The 20,871-nt window shown below is 38.1% G+C and overlaps 1 protein-coding gene across 1 annotated transcript in view; it reads left to right on the top strand.

The window, feature by feature from the left end:
* Positions 1-19,689, top strand: part of sos2 (son of sevenless homolog 2 (Drosophila)) — a 39,797-nt gene extending 20,108 nt beyond the window's left edge. The window contains exons 6-23 of the mRNA XM_066679140.1: positions 1,899-2,042; positions 2,349-2,459; positions 4,574-4,672; positions 5,333-5,460; positions 5,966-6,621; positions 9,414-9,495; positions 9,686-9,808; positions 10,538-10,650; positions 10,735-10,957; positions 11,231-11,350; positions 11,642-11,804; positions 12,301-12,418; positions 12,735-12,907; positions 13,532-13,648; positions 14,642-14,903; positions 15,349-15,390; positions 15,708-15,805; positions 15,957-19,689. Of these exons, the coding sequence (XP_066535237.1) occupies positions 1,899-2,042; positions 2,349-2,459; positions 4,574-4,672; positions 5,333-5,460; positions 5,966-6,621; positions 9,414-9,495; positions 9,686-9,808; positions 10,538-10,650; positions 10,735-10,957; positions 11,231-11,350; positions 11,642-11,804; positions 12,301-12,418; positions 12,735-12,907; positions 13,532-13,648; positions 14,642-14,903; positions 15,349-15,390; positions 15,708-15,805; positions 15,957-16,592 (3,408 nt within the window). The 3' untranslated portion in view covers positions 16,593-19,689. The remainder of the gene's footprint in view (positions 1-1,898; positions 2,043-2,348; positions 2,460-4,573; positions 4,673-5,332; positions 5,461-5,965; positions 6,622-9,413; positions 9,496-9,685; positions 9,809-10,537; positions 10,651-10,734; positions 10,958-11,230; positions 11,351-11,641; positions 11,805-12,300; positions 12,419-12,734; positions 12,908-13,531; positions 13,649-14,641; positions 14,904-15,348; positions 15,391-15,707; positions 15,806-15,956) is intronic.
* The last annotated feature ends 1,182 nt before the right edge of the window (positions 19,690-20,871 follow it).

Below are 20,871 nucleotides of genomic sequence, written 5' to 3'. Positions count from 1 at the left end.
TCTGAGGTATTCAGAGATATACTGTGTGCTCAAAACCAGCCAAACTGATTGGTCGGCGTTTCATAATACAGATGGACAATAATTCAAAACATACAGCCAAAACAACCCAGGAGTTTATTAAAGCAAAGACGTGGAATTCTTGCATGGCCAAGTCAGTCATCTGATCTCAACCCAATCGAGCATGCATTTCACTTGTTAAAGACTAAACTTCAGGCAGAAAAACCCTCAAACAAACAGCAAATAAAAACTGCTGCAGTAAAGGCCTGGCAGAGCATTAAAAATGAGGAAACGCAGCATCTGGTGATGTCCATGAGTTCGACCTCAGGCAGTCATTGCCAACACAGGGTTTTAGAAATGGACATTTTATTTCAATTATTTAATTTGTCCAATTACTTTTGAGCCCCCGAAATGAAGGAATTGTGTTTAAAAAATGCTTTAGTCCATCACATTTTATGCAATCATGTTGTTCAACCCACTGAATTAAAACTGAAAGTCTGAACTTTCAACTGCATCTGAATTGTTTTGTTCAAAATGTATTGTGGTAATATACAGAACCACAATTAAAAAAATTTGTCTGTGTCCAAATATTTATGGACCTATTGTGTGTGTATATTTTTTTTTTATTTGTGTGTGTGTATAACTTTTTTTTATTTTTTTTTTTTATTGAAGTCTGTATCTTTTACCTTCTGATACAAGCACAGAAATCTGCTATGAGTACCTGCTTCAAGCCCTGTGCTGTTTTCCCCAATAGCTTATTAAAGCACATAACTGATATCAAATTTACTTGTCATTTTTGTTTCTTTCAAAATGCTTATTTTCCATACGTTTTATGTTTTAATAAATGTGTAATTGTGTTTAAAGCATTCAGTTTAAGCCTACATATTTGTAATCTCTCTAATTTTAGTAATTATTTTAGAGCATTTTGTGTAAAGAATGCAAATTTCAAATGGAAAAAAAGCAACAAAAACATACAAACAGTCAAACAAGATTATGCCCCCGGAACAGAGGAATAAGGGTAGTACTTGGAGGTTTTGGTCTTATAATGGGTGATACTTGGTGTAAAAAGTCCTGAGAATCTCATTTTCCCTGTAAATTTAACTCAACATGAATCAAAGTGAAATCACTGTAACACATGCCCTACAGTGTATTACTGCTTTCAGAACCTTGGAACATTAACACACTATGGAATTGATGTATATGTGTCATATTTTTGTTTGAAGCATTTTAACTTGCAATGAAACCCCATTTTAAAACTGTAATTATTCATTCTGTTATAACAAACTTATAATTTTTCAAGACATGATAATTCTGGCCACACTGCAGGATAATCGAGCTGATTTTAAGGTCAGGTTGCTCCACCCCAAATCGCAATACATTTCTAGATATCACAGTGATCTTAAATGATGATTATCCCCAGCTTATCCTGTGAAGTGGGTTGTCTATAATCCAGTCTGTACTCCTATCTACTCCACTAGATCACACAACACGAGGCATGTTTGTTTAGCTCTAAGTCACGAGAATGCCCACAATTAAACATGCACGAGGCCTGGAGAATCTGAATCTTTGTGTGAGACTCTTGTTTGTGTGAATAATCTGAAAGTGGTATGGTGTTTCATTCAGTGCAGATGATGTAGTGTGAGTAATTTAATGACTAACAACTATAAAGGGCAAAAATAGGTTAGTGAAAAATGTCATTATGTACGAGGTTTTTAAAATCCTGAAGTATCGGGTTGACATGCATTAACAAGTTAAAGCATCAATGTTAAAGAGCTACAGCAGACGAGATGCTGCAGTCTGTCTTGGGTTTGTTAGTCTTTGGTCCTTTTTATTTTTTATTTTTTTCCTCTCTGTACTTCAGCTGAACCTCAAAATATTTTGTCACATCTCTCCTCCTCTAGGATGTGGAAATAGTGTTTAGTAATATTCTGGAGGTCCATGAGCTGACAGTGAAGTATCTCGGCCTGATTGAGGATGCTGTGGAGATGACTGCAGATGGAAGTCCTCATCCACTGGTGGGCAGCTGCTTCGAAGACCTTGCTGAGGTACATAATTTTTTCAGTGCATTTTTTTTATTTTTATTTTGGCTGAAAGAAGATTGACCACGTAAATAAAGCATATTGTCTTGACACTTCATGTTATATCTTCCTTTTATTTAGCGCAAACCAGCTGTTTCTGACTGTGCCTTAACCTAAAGGTGTTATTAGAATATATATATTTTTAGGCTCGATATAAATATACATTTTCTGAGTAGTCGATGAAAAAGAGCAAAATTAAAAAGGTACAAATCTGCAACTCTCTCTCTCTCTCTCTCTCTCTCTCGCTGTCTCTGTCATGCTCTCACTCTCCAGGAACAGGCATTTGACCCATACGAGACCCTTTCACAGGACATTCTTTCCAAAGAGTTTTATGATTACTTCAGCAGCCTCATGTCCCGGCACACTGTAGCACTACATTTCCAGGTAATCATTGAACCCTGAACCCTAATTGGAGGCATTGACTTGGAATTTATAGGGTGATACAGTAACTGATATTTAAGGCTTCATTGTAACTAATATTAGTGACTGGTCATTTAATAAGGGACAGACTGTCCCTTAAATTTTGATATGATCCAGTTTGGCCCCCTTTGAAATAAGTTTGGACACCCCTGACACTGTGGGTTACTTGATCAACTAATGTGGTGGTGTGGGAAACGGATGATATTTACTTTGGTTTTAATAATTTAGTTTACATATTTTTAGACCAGTAAATATATTCTATTTGTTTTGTGATGATGTACAAATGTCACTGACATACGATAACTTGGTTAAATATAAAATTTTAAAATAATTTGTGTTAAAATCAAATAGTGTTATCATTGTTTTCTACAAGAAAATTGGGGGTGCTTGTGGTGAAGGAACTCCCTCAATAAATACTTGAATTCTCCCTGAATAAGAACATGTTAAACCTCAGCCATGCACAAACATTTTTTCCCCTCATACATTAAGTTCCACCTTAAAATGCAGATAAAAACAAATGTTTCCACTGTTGTAATTTGGATTTTTTTTCTATGGAGGTCTGCATTTCGTGGTTATTAACAGGTCTCTGACCAATCAGTGCTCTGCAAAGTTTCATGTCATGTTTAGTACCTACTCAGCTAGCTTCATAACATGGTTGCCGTGGTGTTTTGAAGCGGTTGAATGGCTCATTGGATAGGTGGTGGACTCCACTGAGCCGGACACTGCAACAAGGAATAATCTCCTCGTATTCAGTCGTATTCAGTCGTAGTCCAAAAAAATGTATATAAAAAAAAAATAAAAATTATATAAACAAACCAACATGTGAGTAAATAATGGCTAAATTTACCACAACCGTTATTGTGGTTTTCAAAGCCCACTGATCCCATGATACATTTTGTAAGGGAGCTGGGCCAGTGGAAAAGTCAGTCAACAGGGAAAAGTGCATCAGACTGTGCCAAGTCGAGTCGAAACCATTTCCAGACACTAGGGCTTCGTAAACACATTACACCTGTTTCTAGCGCACAAAAAGCATGGGGAGCTAGCAAATGTTAAGGAAATATCCTCAGAATTGTATACAAATTTTTTTTTATTAAAATTGTAGAGATTGCCTTTAAGAAACAGCAATTGCCAATATTTAATAAATATAAAATTAAATAATTTTAAATAAAATTGCAATAATTGCCAATATAGCACACTGCTGGTAGTATCATGTTTTGCTGGCTGTTTTTATGCACCTTTTTTGGCGGCACGGTGGCTTGGTGGTTAGCACGTTCGCCTCCCAGCGCTGGGATCTTGGGTTCATGTCCCATCTGGGTGGAGTTTCCATGTTCTCCCCGTGTCTGCGTGGGTTTCCTCCGGGGTCTCCGGTTTCCTCCCACAGTCCAAAAAACATGGAGGGTAGGTGAATTGGCTTCTGTAATAACTGTCCTGGTTTGTGAGTGAATGTGTGTGTGCCCAGATATGGATTGGCGCTCTGTCCTGGGTGAAGTCCTAGTGCCCGATGCAGTCCTCCAGGTGGACGGTCGTTCCTGGTCGAGAGTACGCTGTGCGCGTTTGGCTGCCGCTTCTCACCAGTGTGTGTGAATTGAGCGTTCTGAGCAGTGTAGATTGTAAAGCGTCCTTGGGTGTCTAGAAAGGCGCTATATAAGTGTAACGATAATAATAATAATAATAATAATAACCTGGAACTGTGGCTTCAAAGATGGAGGGAATCAAAAATGGCTCCAAATACAAGTGAATTTAACTTTCATGTTTGCTGCAAAACAGAAGACAAGCTCTTCAAAATAATCCAAGAAAAGCACACAATTGATTGCGTGTATGGGTCACAGTTTAAGATTTGCCCACTGTATTCCCATTGACAAGTTTGAATAATTTGTTTTATGTTATAATTAACTTGCTTTTTTAACTACTCTATGGTTTACTCTACAGTAATAAAATCAAATTATCAGTTCTCAGGTTAAAGGAACATTGTGATATGTATTTGTCATTCTCTCACTCTCTCTTGCTTCCATACATGATACTCCCAGTCTGTTTTTTTGATCCAACACTTCCCTTCCTGTCCTCCATTTGTTTTGTAGTCAATTGCTGAAGGCTTTAAGGAGGCTGTGCAGTATGTTCTCCCACAGCTGATGATGGTTCCTGTTTCTCACTGCTTGCACTACTTTGAACTTCTGCAGGTCAGTATCTTACACACTTCATAATTAATCATTTTTAAGAGATCATACTGTGTGTATGAATAGGATTTTTGGGGACTGGAATCAAATAGGGACATTGTAAAAATTCAGTAGTCAATAAACTGAACTCATAAAACTATCAACTTGCCATATAGAATATTTATAATTATGAAATTTGTTTCACCCATAGCCTCTCACTTCCCTTTTACATGTGTTAGGATTAATTGGGATGATCAGTTTTTATATATAAATATGTATGCTATTTTGGGTTGGGTGAGTATCACATGGAGTGTTTACAAGAGACTAAGCAATATACAAATAACTAAGTTGGGTACATAAAAAAAATCTATTTGAAATAATGTAAACATATTGACACTTTTCACTAAAGTATTTTTAAAGACATTTAAAAATGATAAAGATTTGCTGAATTAGTATGTGTAATATAAAATATTCCTTGGTAGTTCTTTTAGTAGTTTAACTAAGCAATTACAATTAAAAATATTGCTTGCTATTTAAGATGCATTAAGTATTTCATGCTGGTAAAGTAAAATAAATTTTTTGCTAAATAGTACTGTTGAAAGTATTGAACACTTGATAAGCATCAGCAAAGCTCATGGTTCAAAAAGAAATCAGTTATTATTTAGTCTGTGATTATCCCTACAGCAACTGCAAGAGAGGAGTGAAGACCAGGATGACAGAGAGGGTTTAAAACAAGCTCAAACAGCCCTGCTCATTTTACAGAGCAGCATTGAACGCATTCAAGGAAAACACCAGCCTCGTCGTAAACCTGGGTAACACACGCACTCCGTCATATACACCTGATAACAGTTAATTGTTATGGAACTAACTTGACTACGGGCCATTCATTAATGGAATAGCTCAGTAAGATAACCCTTTGCTCAGAAGTTTCATTCCCATATTTTACTTGTAATTTGAGGAATGCGTTTTACAACATGTTAACCTGGTAAAGCGCAAGCTTGCTTGTTATCTACATTAGCCTCAATTCTCTGGTGCTAAATTAAGGTAAATATGTAAGCTACAGACACCAAACATGTCTCAGGTGATTTTCTCCACTTAAGACGAGGTAAAAAAACTGAACCCAGTATGATAGTATTCAATAGAGTCACACATTAATCCCAGAACTTAAGTCATCTTAATCACTGTTAAACGTTGGTTGCCTAACTAATGCTAGAGTGCTAAGCTACAGATTTTTTTACCACGAAGAAAATGACAGGCATGTTTGTTCTTTATTTTAGCAGTTCTGTGTGTCTAATTTCTCCCTTTTCCTGTTTCCAGTGAGCCACTGTACCGGTTGTACAGTCGGCCAGTTCGCAGCAAGCAGTTGGCCATAAAGCGCATGAATGAGATTCAGCGGAGCATTGATGGCTGGGAGGGGAAAGACATCGGCCAGTGCTGCAGCCAGTTCATCATGGAGGGGCCGCTGGTGCGCGCGGGAGCCAAGCATGATCGGCACAACTTCCTTTTTGATGGCCTGATGATCAGTTGTAAGGCCAATCAGAGCTCTCGACTACCAGGGACGGGTAGCGGTGCAGAGTTCCGTCTGAAGGAGAAGTTTGTTTTGCGCAAGTACCGGATTGTAGACCGCGAGGACTCTGGGGAGCTGCGGTTTGCATTTGAGCTGGTGGGGCGTGAGGACAGTGGCGCTGTGTTCTGTGCTCGCTCAGCAGAGGAAAAGAATGCATGGATGGCAGCACTGGTGACGCTGCAGTATCGCTCCACACTGGATCGCATGCTGGATACAGAGCTTCATCGAGAAGAGCAGGCCCAGCCCCTTCGGCTGCCTTCCTCTGAAGTTTACCGCTTCACTGTACAGGACTCTGAGGAAAACATAGTCTTTGAGGAACACACCCAGAGCAAGACGGGCATTCCCATCATTAAAGCAGGCACTGTAGACAAACTAATCGAGAGACTCACCTACCACATGTACGCAGGTGAGATATTAATTGAACTAATTCACAACTAAGACCAGCATGGAGATGAAATTGGGAACTGAATCCAACCCATACCCATGAGTTGCTCAAATCCATTGTTTTGTAATGCCCCGTCATTTTTTGGTACCAGTCTTTAAGGGATAGTTGACAAAAAATATACACACATTTACACATACCCCAAAATATAGCTGATCAGTAAAAAAAAAGTGTGTCTAGTGTGAAGTTTGAGCTGTGAGGCTAATGTAGATGTTAGCTTCACACACTTGACTCAAGTTCTGTGTTAAACACTTTGCAGTCTGTAGCTACATTAGCTTTGTGTCTTCAGATAACAATGAATCCCCAAGGGAAACTGCTGCAACTGAGAGAAATTTCAAAACATATTGATTGATAAAGTATTGATAAAGATGAAGGATGTGGTTATTGCCCATTACGTTTTTAAACATTTATTTCTTTTATGAAATTGTTGTAGATTTTCTTGGGTAGTACATTGGAGCCCCCTATTGACTCAGAGAAGAATTCTTTTCTGGTTTGGTTTTGGGTTTTCTGTCAGTATGTTTACAGTAGGGTCCAAAAAACATGAAATTTCACCAACCTTAGACTTGAGCGTCAAGATTGACACGATGCACTATTATATAGCATGATAGCTCAGTCTGGTGTTCTACCTATCCTGCTTAATTTATGTTTGCATACTCATCATCTGCATCTTCCTATTTAAGGCAAAGTTGTGGTTAGTTTTACGTGGCGAGCTGGGGTAATGCCATTTTACCACAGGGCATCAGTAATGTTTATGGTGGTTTCAAACTGGATAAAAAAAAAATCTTGGTGAAAATGTCAGAGATGGGAATGACTCGATTCACACATTGCCGTCACACAATGTGGATCATACACAGCAGAGCTACTGGAGTTTTCAGACTGACACAACTGTTCTGAGAACAGCTCACCCACCAAAAATATCCAGCCCTCTATAACACAAATTTTCCCAGAGATATGTTAAGGGCAGTCATGGCCTTGAGGTTAGAGTAATATGCTTAAGGCTGGAGGGTTGCTGGTACAATTGGGGATGGTAAGAGAAAATTAATTCACGGTGGAAGTGCCCTTGAGTAAGGGTGCCTACACACTAGATAATGCAGTAGACACACAAGCATTCAGTGCTTGTCCGTCTAGAAGGCGTGTACATGACTGGAGTGTTGGTGGAATTTGTAGCTCCAACAACCAGAATGAAATAAAGACCATCGAAAATCAGACGAAACCTGACAACCAGAATACACAGACACACTGTGCCAAGCTGCCTCACAATCAAGTGAACCTTTATATTTTTGCCAGTCTGGCTTAATCCAGAACTGGGAAAGAGTATACTATCCCGCTTAGCCTTTCCTCCATTTTGGATTTTCTGTTCCACCCACCCTCGTTTCTATTGGTTGTGTCAGAGCCTCCATGTCAAAGTCCGTTGCAGCAAAAGTTGACATGGTTTGAACTATTTTAACGCTTGACAAAAATGGGGAAAACATAAAACAGCATTTGGGGGGGTAAAACAGGTGGCTCACTACAATAGTCAGTAGGCCTTATCTTAGGTGTAGCTGTATGTCTGAAGAGAAAAACAATTATTTGTGGCTGAAGTTTTACCTTCGCTAAGATTTTATTCATTGTTTGAATTAACACAAATTACGATTGAGATGTTTATTTTCATAACATTTTCAGTCTTTACATTCATGCAGTTGTCAGTCTCCAGAATTTAAAGTGTGTTCCCACCTAAATAATTAGAAACATCAAAAAGACGTATAACTTTCATATGTTGCGGGGGTAATGCAATATCTTCATCCCTTTTTTTATTTTCAATGTTTGGAGGGCTCTTTGCCATGAGCAGAGAAAAGGGAAGCCTAGCATATCTGCTGAGATTTTTTAAAGAGAGAGTTTCAAATAGAGTGATCTATTTCAAGCCTTTATTTCTTATAATGCTAATGATTATGTATTATGAAGTCATTATCTCAGAAAATTAAATGAATCAACACAAAACACCTGCAACAGTTTCCTAAGCCTTTAAAACAGTCCCTCAGTCTGGTACTGTATGTTACACAATCATGGGGACTGCTGACTTGACAGTCATTGACACCCTCCTGGTGTACCCACGCATATTTATGGAAAGTTGATTGGAAGGAAAAAGTTTGGTATAAAAGGGTGCACAAGCAACAGGGATAACCGCAGGTTTGAAAGGATTGTCAAGAAAAGGCCATTCAGAAATTTGGGGGAGATTCACAAGGAGTGGACTGCTGCTGCAGTCAGTGCTTCAAGAGTCACCACACACAGATGTATCCAGGACATGGGCCACAACTGTCGCATTCCTTGTGTCAAACCTCTCATGACCCAGAGACAATACCAGAAGTGTCTTACCTGGGCCAAGGAGAAAAAGGACTGGACTGGTGCTCAGTGGTCCAGAGTTTAGTTTCAGATGAAAGTAAATTTTGCATTTCATTTGGAAATCAAGGTCCCAGAGTCTGCAGGAAGAGTGGAGAGGCATACAATCCAGGCTGCTTGAGTCTAGTGTGAAGTTTCCACAATGAGTGATGAGGATGAGGTTTGGGGAGCCATGTCATCTGCTGGTGTTGGTGCACTGTGTTCTATCAAGTCCAAAGTCAGCGCAGCTGTCTCTCAGGAAACTTTAGAGCACTTCATGCTTCCATCTGCTGACAAGTTTTATGGAGTTTCATTGGCTGTAAAACATAATTTTCAATATTAAATTCTTAAATTGATTCTGTTTTTCCTGTTTTTTTTTTCCTCTCCCCTTTTACTCACAGACCCCAATTTTGTGCGCACTTTCTTGACGACATACCGTTCTTTCTGCAAACCACAGGATCTTCTCACACTGCTCATCGAAAGGTACACCACACCAACACGCAGGCTTTTTTAAATAATGACATGCTCGCGCAATTTAAAATTCTTTGCTCCCTATTACATGTGAAATATGGTATCATGCAACATATGAACCAGTCACACTGAGAGGTGGGGTTTTGCTGACCCATGTAGTGCACAGCGTAAGCTTTTTTTTAAACATTTCCTCTCTCCTCAGGATTGAAATTCCAGAACCGGAGCAGTCAGAGGCAGACCTTCAGGACCTGTGGAATGGAGATCAACCAATGGCAGCTGAGCTTCAGAGATTTCGCAGAGAATATGTGCAACCGGTGCAGCTCAGGTACACCATGTATACCAGGGCTCTAAAAGTACTAAGGAATTATAAAAATAAACCATGCTTCCAGGAAAGTGTGTGAGACTTTTTTTTTTTTTGTAAAATTGAATTGGAACACGTATGTCATGTCTTCATTTTCTTCAAGCTTTAGTTACTGACAAATGTACAAAGGAAAATGTAATCTGTAAATATTTACTATATACTTTTGAATAATTTTGGAACTGAGAATGCTAATTCTTAAAAATTTGCAAGTGGAATATTAGCACAATCTTGCTAGTCTGCCTCCTGTTGTGGTACTGTGTGCACGAAGTTATTGTCGTGATGGCAGTGTATACTTCCCTAAAAGCCCAGAATACCCCATACCATGACATATCTTGGTTTTTGCACCTTTTGCTAATAACAACGAAACCCATATTACTGGGTTTTAAAACAATGCAGCCACAGAAGTTAATGTATAAATATAAACGCCCCCCCAGTGTGTTATGATTGATGTAAATTTTATAACCTAAACACCCACACCACAACAACAGTGCATATAACTTATCACACTCACATATGCACTCACTCATATACTGTCTAATGCTTAAGAACTGTTCCACATAGCAGTCAAATTCTTAAATTTTTGGGGTGAATATAACATTGCTGGCATTTAAAAAGAGCAAAGTATATCTATGAAACCCTGTGAAATTAAAAGCTCTGCAGAGTCAATGTCTGTGTGTGTGGGTTTTTCTTTAGGGTTTTGAATGTGTTCCGTCAGTGGGTGGAACATCACTTCTACGACTTTGAGAATGATATGGAATTGCGCTGTAGGCTTGAGGAGTACATTACCAGCACTTTACAGCTCAGAGGTAAGCAGTAGTCATTTAAATTACATGTACCTGTCCATGACCATGGCTTTTATATAATTTTCATGTGTTTTTATTTCCAATAAGGCAAGTCAATGCGCAAATGGGTGGAGTCCATTAATAAGATCATTAAGCGCAAGATTCAGACACAGCCAAATGGAGTGAGTCACAACATCACCTTTGAGAGTCCTCCTCCTCAAATCGAGTGGCATATCAGCCGCCCTGGACACGTTGAAACGTTTGACCTCATGACCCTCCACCCCATCGAGATTGCACGGCAGCTTACTTTGCTGGAGTCCGACCTCTATAGGTGAGGCTCATTTTAGCCATTCAGGGTAGGGGCAACAAGGCAGTGTGTCCATTCTACCAAGAATTTTAGAGGTTGGCTGTTTTTAATTATAATATAGTTAGTTTTTTGTATAGACCATGTTGCATTGCTCTGTCTGTAATTTATTTTTAATAATATTAAAGACCTGTTGAAGTTTAATCTAGCTTTTCAGCGAAAGGGGACATATTATGGAAAGGTAATGTAACTTCATTACAACTGAACTTAGGCCATGCTTAATTGTGTGCGTGTGTGTAGGGCTGTGCGGCCCTCTGAGCTGGTGGGGAGTGTGTGGACTAAAGAAGATAAAGAGAAGAATTCTCCAAACCTACTGAGGATGATCAGACACACCACCAACCTTACACTGTGGTTTGAGAAGTGAGTACTCATCTTATGTTGCACTTAGGGGAGTAGGGTTTGATTGTTTGTTTGTTTTAACCAGGGCTGTGTTTTTGTTTGTTTTAGGGCATTTCTTCATATATTTTTTTGGCCTGATTATTGGAGGTTCAAAATTAATTAACTTTAGTGCCTACGTAGATGAACACAGAATATATCACTAAAGCTGAAGCATCTTATATGCCAGTTTTACTTTAATTTCCGTTAAAATAGCAATTATGAGTCAGTGTCTGTCTCTCTCTCTCTCTCTCTCTCTCTCTCTCTCTCTTTCAGGTGTATTGTTGAGGCTGAGAATTTAGACGAGAGAGTAGCTGTGTTTTCACGGATTATTGAGATCCTGCAGGTGTTCCAGGAGCTTAACAACTTTAATGGGGTTTTAGAAATCGTCAGTGCCATCAACTCTGTACCTGTATACCGCCTGGACCACACCTTTGAGGTGAAAAAGCAATATGTAACACAAAGGAGAAGTTAAATATACGCTATACAACCAAATACTAGTTTAAGGTTCCCTTATTTTGCAAACAGACATGCACTTGAGGATATTATTTATTTAATTTCTATAGAGAAGCTTGCAGTGGTACTGGCTGGAGTTCCTGCACATGAGCATCAGGTCACAGTGCCTAATGCCAGTGGCATAGAGCCCCCATCACTGACTGACCCGTGGACAGTGAAACTGCATTCTAAGGAATGTTATAGCACACATTAGGACTATTCAGCAGACATAATTACTTGAACTCACTCTTGTGCTCTTGTAATTAAATTTGGTCCCCATAGAAATAGAACATATAATTAACGTTAGAGGCAGTTACTGCAGCCCAAGGGGTGCAAACTTAAATTCAGAAGAAATGTTGGCCGAAACAAACTTTTGGCCATATACTCGAATGTATTTCTCTTACTGTTTATTAATTTATTGATTGATTGGGTGCATACAGGCTGTTCCAGAGAGAAAGAGAAAGATCCTAGAAGAAGCAGTGGAGCTCAGTCAGGATCACTTTAAAAAATACCTGGCCAAACTTAAATCTATCAACCCACCATGCGTGCCTTTTTTTGGTGAGTAATCCTGTTCTAATACATTTAATCACAAATATAGCACGTTAAATTACTTTGTGTACAATATCCACTGACACAAAATTGTGAATGATGCTTCATCAAATATTTTCTTAAAGTATTTTTAAAATCTCAAAACACATCACAATCCATTTCTAAATGCAGTTATAATATCAACTGCTAGCAGCTCAATAGATGTATTGGATTGGAATTTAAAAAATCCATCTTAATTATTACTTGGTTAAAATGATTTATGATATCTGTATGTTATATCAATATGTGACTGTGATAGTAGCCTCATCTGTTTTTGTATGTGCAGGTATCTACCTGACAAACATTTTGAAGACAGAAGAGGGAAACCCTGACTTTTTGAAGTGTCACGGCAAAGAGCTGATCAACTTCAGCAAAAGGCGTAGAGTGGCAGAAATAACAGGAGAGATCCAACAGTACCAGAACCAGCCGTACTGCCTCCGTGTAGAGCATGACATCAGAGTAGGATTCTTTCTCTTTTTTTTCCCTTGTTTTATTTTTTAATTAAATTCTTTTAGAGTTTATTTTATTTTTTTTATTATTGCCACTTGTCTTCAGTTTTTTAAGGTTTAAATATTTTTGCTGTGCAACATAAGCAGGATTTATGTTTTCTGTACTTGCAATTTTAATACTTAATTTAAAATCCAAGAATTTTTGTTCAGCATAAAACACAGAATGGGGTGGCCAGACAAACACAAGGCCCGCCCCCAAAAAAAAAAGTACAAAACAATACAATGCATCCATCTCAATCAGAAATTAGTTGCACCATGTGCTTTGGTCATCATTTAAATTTACATTACATTTAAACAGGCTATTAAATTTAGTCACTTTCTTAGCGTCTCTGGTGGTGGGCAGGTCAGTGTGATTGACTACTGTAAAAGTGGCCATTTTTCTTACTTGCCTTTTTAATGTATTACTTGTTATCATAATTTTCAATATAAATGATCAGAATTAGGTTAGTGTGGTTTGCAGTAACAACAACTTAATTCCTAAAACTAGATGTTCTTATATATGTGTGGAGTAAATTTAATTATCTTTCATTTGTCAACAACATTATTTTTGTGTGTGTGTGTGGTTTCTTTGCAGAGGTTTTTTGAGAATCTGAACCCCATGGGCAGCATGACAGAAAAGGAATTTTCTGATTATCTTTTCAACAAATCTCAGGAGATTGAGCCACGGAACTGCAAACAGCCTCCACGTTTTGTGAGTACTAAACACTGATGGGCGTTTTCAGCATTTATTAATCATCAAATATACATAAGCACACTAACATCTGTGGGTCACTGGTGATGATTGATTGATGATGGTGATTGAAGTGACCACAACTGGCCTTGTTCTCTCTCTGTAGGATGGCGCATCTTCACTTCTCCCCCAGTAATCAGAATATTACTGGCCAACACTTGTTTGTTAGCTAGCATAAGTATGGGCAGTGGTGTTTTGTTAACTGTAGTATGAATAGAGGTGATGGCACACTTCATATGTCTTGGGGGGGGGGGGGGGGGACTTTGGGAGAACACTGCACTAAACTAAAAATAGAGATGCAAATAAATATAATTAATACGGTTTCAATTCAAATTCTCTTTCATTTCAAAGCAAACTTAAACTTTTAAATAAATTGCAGGGCTATATAGCCTAATATATTGTATATAATATACTATGTATGTTATTATTACAATACATTATTTAAAATTTTGTGTTGCTGAAGTTTAAATTTGCTACTATCTCAGGTGTAAACGTCATACAAATGTCACACAACAGTTAGTCTACTAGCAAGTTAGCAAACACTGTTGTAAGCTAACAGTTTTTCCTCAGACTAGACACTGTTACAACCAGGACATCTCAGGCCAAGCATACACTGTGCAGTGCTTGAATTTATTTTATTCTATTTTATTTTATTTAGGTAATTATTTTTTTTATAAATATTATTAGGTTATTATTTATTTATCATTTTATTAAAATAAAAAAATTGTCACACCTCACATTTTGTGTTTGAATTGTCCATCAACTTTGGCCAAGACCTGTGGTTTATACACTAACACTCAACAAAAATATTTGGGCTGATGAATGTGTTGTGATATGAGTGCTCACACTGCAGTGTCATACTCTGGGGTGATGAAGTGCATTTGTTTTGTTTTTGTTTTTGTTTTGTTTTTTTGTTTTTTTTAAACTCTGTTCTGGCTCTGTTTCCCCCTCTAGCCAAGGAAGACTGTGTACAGTCTGAAATCCCCTGGGGTGCGTCCGGTACGGCAGGCATCCAGCAGTGGTGGGACAGCGAGAGTTCACCCTGTGCCTTTAGAGCGAGAACCGCCACACAAAATCACCTTCAGGAGTATTGCTGAGACTGAGACAGAGAGCACAGCCTCATTGCCCACGTCACCCAACACTCCAACACCACCACAGAGCGCCAGCTCAGACCTCTCCTCTGTTTTCATGGAGCCAGAGGTCACTTCCACATATGGTCAGTCACAACTGCATGTGTTTGCGTATGTGCTGGCACGTGTTCCTGTCTATGATCAAATGGAATGTATTGTACATTTTCTGATTGAAGATAAGAAAAAAGCATTCTCTCTAGAGAATTAATGCACAGTTGATCTTTACTTTGCTGGATAATTATTTTATATAATCACAATCAAATATATATATTTAAACTTGAATTGTATTATAAAAATCTAATTAAAGCTAATCATTAAAAAATATCTAATTGGATTTGTAATTGATATTAAATATCAATATATATATATATATATATATATATATATATATATATATATATATATAGTGATAAATGATTAGCATGATTTCGGTTCGCATATCCAATTTAAAATGCTTAAAAAGTTAATTGCTTTTGCTTTCTGTAACAGCATTGTTGTAACTCTATGTCTGTCTGGGCTTTTTCTCTGTAGGTAACAACAGTATATTTGCTCCTGTTCTGCTGCCACCTTCCAGTAAGTGTTATTTTAGCTTTTTAGTTTTTTTTTGTTTGTTTGTTTTTTATTTTTTTAAACTCAGCTATTTAGAAAATACTTGCTCAGTGAATTTAGATATATTTTTAAATTTCCTGTTAAAAATGTCACAATGGGTCATTTCAATTTTGTCTTTAATTAAAGGTAAATGTTTAACTCAAACCTTGTCTTTGAACCGTTAGTGTTTTCTGAAAGCATTGATTTAAATATTTTATGACAAAATGCTTGAATACAAAAACTTAATCTACATGTTGATTGGTTTTGGTCTCTTCTTCTCACCCAACTCCATCATCCCCCAGAGTTCCACTCAGTATCTTGTGGCAGCCTCCATCAGCTGGGTGATGAACTTCTTAAGCCTCCACCTTTACCCCCCCGCAGGAAAGAAGCCACAGACAAGGTTAGTGCAAGTATTTTTTGTTAATAAACTACTGTAAACACCATTGTATTTTTACACAGAAACACTTCTGTATTTTTCCAGTTTAATTGAAAGGCACTGAATTTATGGTAGACCTATGAAAGGCCTAATTACTATTTGTGTGTATTTGTAGTTAAGCTCCAGGTCTGAGGACAGTCCTCCTGCTATACCTCCAAGATTGCCTCCTCCCATTCATCGACTCCAGCCGCGGGTGTCTGTGTTTAATGGTCCTGTGGAGGGTTCGTTACCAAGCTCAAGTTCTCCACCTCCTCCTCCACCACCACGCGACCCGATCCCAGACTCCCTACCCTCACTGCAGCAGCGCCCCCCAGAGAGCTTCATCAACTACCCTATCAGCACTGCTGTTTCTCCGGTGGGCCGCATTCAGTGGGATTTTAGCAGCTCTCCAAGCTCACCTGGCACTCCTCCCTCACCTCGCGTAGCACCCCCTGTTGGTATCCCTTCGCCACGCATACCACCTACTCCTGGAACTCCCTCACCTCGAATTCCGCCCCCTCCTCCTCCAGGCACACCATCGCCACGTGTACCCCGTCGCTCATGCCCACTTAGTGCAAGCCACACGAGCCTGTGCCACTTGCCTGTGCCCTTCACAGCGCCCCCTATACCTCCACGACACAACTCTACATCAGCACTCCCCAAACTGCCCCCAAAGACTTATAAACGAGAGCTATCTCACCCCACACACACTCTCTCCACGCAGTCCATGCATACACTCTCATTAGTGGACAACACTGACAGCAGCCAGTGAATGAAATGTGCGGGACAGTTCTGACGATTTCTGAAAATGTCTGCATGGTTGAGGTATAACCAAAGTGATTGAGAGTATTTTGGTATCACTTTCTGATGCACTGGTGTGATAAAAGCCTATAACACAAGAACAAAGAATACATGTCTGTAACACAAGGATGGATTGTACAACGTTTCAGTCCAAAAGTTTCATAAATAACTGTTATAACATGTCTCAGACATCAGGCAACATATTCATAGTTATTTCATGAAATGACTTCCTGTGAGGAGAATGTAGAGGCAACACCACTGTGGACAATTATGATTCATTTTATTTGGAACCAAACCACTCTCAATTTCATTTGCATTATAACCACTTCATTATGCAGATATTTTGGGAAATTGGTGGAAAGTCCCCTATGTTGGAGTGTGGGTGTTTTTGTGGGGAGCTGAACCTAAAAACTGAACCCTGATAGCATTTTCTAATTTTAACACTGTTCACACCTTAACCTAACTGATTTTTATAATAGACACAGCTTGATAATTAGGCCATTGGTGGATGATGACACTCTCTGATCATGACAGACTGTGGTTACATCACACAAGAGTTATAGCCAATGAGCATGGAGTTGCACCTACATTGGACCTCAGTGATTTGATGGTCTCTCACAAGCAGATCGCAAAGAGATAGTTTGTTGAAATGGCAATATATATATATTTTTTTCCTTTAACCTTGAATGTAGCCAGTCAGAGAAGACATGTTACACTGTAAAATTACTTAACAATTTAGTGCAGTTTAAAACAAGTGTTTGATTTAGGCATGCATTTAGCACCTAGCTCATTGGTGAGGTTAAACTTCCATTATTTATGGTCTTGTAGCATTGTTGCTAAAACTAAAGACGTAAACTTTAGGCATTAGCTGATTGACTACATTTGTGGGGTATGATGGTATATTTTTGCCAAACTATCTCTTTAGGGATTAAAATACTCTTGTGCTGCTGCTTCTCGAGGCTTTGTATGTGCTTTCACTCAGCGCAGCAAAGCATCGTGGCCAAAGTTAATGTCTTACTGCATATGGGGAAGAGAAGTGAACTGTGACTGACCCTGTATAGGACAACGCCGTGGCAACCACAGCACGCCTCTCTTAAGCTGCCTTTTACTTAACAGCCTTGACATTTGACCCAAGACTGTGCCATTCAGGTGAACATGTACCTTTTTTGACTGATTGGCTCTGGAAAGTCAGAGGCTGAACATGTTTATTTAAGCCATTTAAAAGCCAAGATGATGTCTTAAACTTCTGTAAAAAGCAAGAACTATGGGTTCTGCTATCAAACACTCCAACTCCCATGATTCAATAGTAATCCCACCTCTTGATCAAGAACCAGTGGATCTTTAGTTATTCTGAAAAATAGAAGTTTCAGTTTGTGGACTGAAGATGACAGTGGTGGTTATGATAAGGGCTGGGTATCTTTAAAAACATGTTTGATACAGATACTAATATCTTGATACAGGTTTTTTTTTTTTTCAAAAACTAAACCTAACCAGAAATGAGCCCAGTGTGCTGAAATTATTTTCTACTTGTGATTAATTAATTATGGAACAAGCATGCCTATTGGGTCACAGATACAAAAGTCAAAACTAAACAAGTTTTGCAATAGAATAATGTCTTTTTGGCTAAACTCACACTGGTTTTGAGTCTTTCAGTGCAGTGTGCACTGCTTCCTGAACATAATTTAGGATCATCACTTTTGTCAGAATTTTGAATGATGAATATGTGAATTGTTTTGAACTTTGGGGTGGTTGTGGGGGGCTTAACAGTGAATTCTATGAGAAAATCCTTCCTGGCCCTCAAATATAGCATGGCTGTATAGTTATAACTCAGCCTGCCTCTATTTACAGTATTACAGCAAGATAACTTTCAATTTTCAAATAATTTTAAAATGGCTGGCCAAGGAAGCCTACATGTGTATTATCATTACTTGCAACCAATACGGTCACTTAGTTTTTTGTATTTTTTTTTTTTGTGAACTGTCTTAACTTTAAGAGTTCAGTGACTGTCTAGAAATTACATCACTAATGACAATCATGTGGTTCTCATCTGTTTGCCATTTTGAAGCTAGTAAAACACAAATGATGGACAAATTTGAAATGTCCATGATTTATAACAGATAATTGACCTCAAAAGGATGTATCTGCCATATTTACACACCCCTGATCATTTGGCATTAGCATAAAGCATAAGCAACAGATAAATAAATAATGCAGAAGAACTAGAAAATTTAAATAATTATATTCTATTTAACATTATAGAATTATAGAATTATAGTGGGGGGAATTAATATTTTCACCTCTTATTTTAATATTGAAGTTTGTCTGTTTTTCTCTAATGAATCACACAAAAGCATAATGTACAATGTTCATAAATTACACGTTAAAAAATAGTATTGGTGTGCTCATGGGCGAAACACATCTTTAGTTTGAATTTTATTCTGAATTATTTCAGGATCATGTTACAATTTCAAAGCAATGCATTTAAAAAAAAAAAAAAAAAAAAAAAGTAGATTTTTGGAGTACGCTGCCGACTTGGGACCATGTACTTAGGTACTGAATAAATTTTTCGTACTTTGTAATTCAGTTGATACCATAAAGACATTGACTTTTGATACCCAGCCCTAGTTAGGATCATGTTGATGTTGATATTGATGATGTTAAGCCCCAATCTCAGATGTGCCTTTTCTTTCACTTACACTGTTATTGAACAAAACCAAAAGGCTTGAAATACTTTGAAATCATCATTTGCCTTCATGATGCTTAGAACTAATCTGTACACTACAGGTGTGTGTGTGTCTGTGTGTCTGTGTGTGTGTGTGTACCCCTCAACCTATTTTCCTCTAATCATAAACAGTCCTATCATCTGCAACACCTTGGAAAAATCCTCCTTTCATGGAAACAGGAGACAGCAACCATGTTGTGATAATCGACACACTGACAATCCTAATGTACACCTCAGCCTTTCTGCTCTTCTACTAAACCCCCCCCCACCCACCCACACACACATAAAAACCAACAAACTGTTCTGTCTGTTACAGAGGAACTATGGTGGGAACTGCAGGTTATGAAGTGTGTGTTAATATTTTGGGGCCTTTTTTTTTTTTTCTTCTTTTATTATTTGAATATTTTTTTTTTTTTTTTTTTTTTTTTTTTTTTTTTTTTTTTTTGCACTTTAGGGCAGTACTGTTAAAGAGGTGTGCTTAGGGTCTGCTGATTCACGACCCCTGTGACTCCTCCTCTTCTCTACATTCTGACTGTGTCCCAAAGGCCTCACAAGCGTGCCTGGTGCCATTCTCTAGCATTTCCAAAATGCTCACTACACCACCACCAAAAAAGGAATGGAGTCTTTAATATACCCAGCATTGTCAGTGATACATAAGGGTGTGATGATACGCTGGATTCAAGATAAAATATTTCCCTTGAGTCCTTGGTTGTGAACCCTCACCGTACTGTGCAATGATAATTAGTGCATACAATTAAAAAATAAATGAAGTGCAGTGAGGTAACCCTGCTGAACAGTGTAGTATAATCCTAACAGCAGGTAGCGTAAGAACATGTTCCATACTGTGTAAAGTTCTTTATCTTTTTATTCCATAAAAAGGCAAGCTTTGCAAGGCCATGAAAATGCCTGAATTTATTTTACGTTTTTGTTTTTAGAATTTAAGTTTTGCTAACTATGTCCAACAATGTATTCTTGTCTGTCTACCCTCATCTTGTGAGGTCAGACAAGCTTTGCAGGAAAATTGCTGATAAATATCGCATTTAAATAATGAAGTCAAGTTATCATCTTTGTTGTTTGCACATTTTTGTTAGCTAATACAAAGAGCTCCACCTTGGAGCTCAAAACTCAATGTAGTGTAGAATTGAAGTAGTGGGATTTTCTTTTTGTGGTTGCTTCATTAGGTCACACATCACTTCTCTTTTTCATAAAATTAAGTCCTGTATTTGTTTATGTGTTTGTATCAGTTAGGGAAGAGAATATGGTTAACACAATGTCCCAGCAAATAAGCAGGTTGATTTTTAGATAAACACAAATTTGACTTAACGGTAATAGGAAAAAATCCCTGCACACAAACTAGTGTTGGCACTTCTGTTTTGTATTAAAATGACTGATATTTGTATATATTTGAATATCATAAAAGTAAAAGCTCATGTCTCAGATTAGCCCTACTGCATGTTCTCTACCTAGTGTGCTTTTTCCATGTCTAGTGCCTTCTCCTACTCATTACCTAGTTCCCAAGCAATCGCTG

The sequence above is a fragment of the Hoplias malabaricus genome, chromosome 8, assembly GCF_029633855.1.
Source record: "Hoplias malabaricus isolate fHopMal1 chromosome 8, fHopMal1.hap1, whole genome shotgun sequence".
Classification (NCBI taxonomy): Eukaryota; Metazoa; Chordata; class Actinopteri; order Characiformes; family Erythrinidae; genus Hoplias; species Hoplias malabaricus.
Note: the sequence above shows the minus strand (reverse complement) of the source record. Positions and strands in the feature narration are given on the sequence as shown.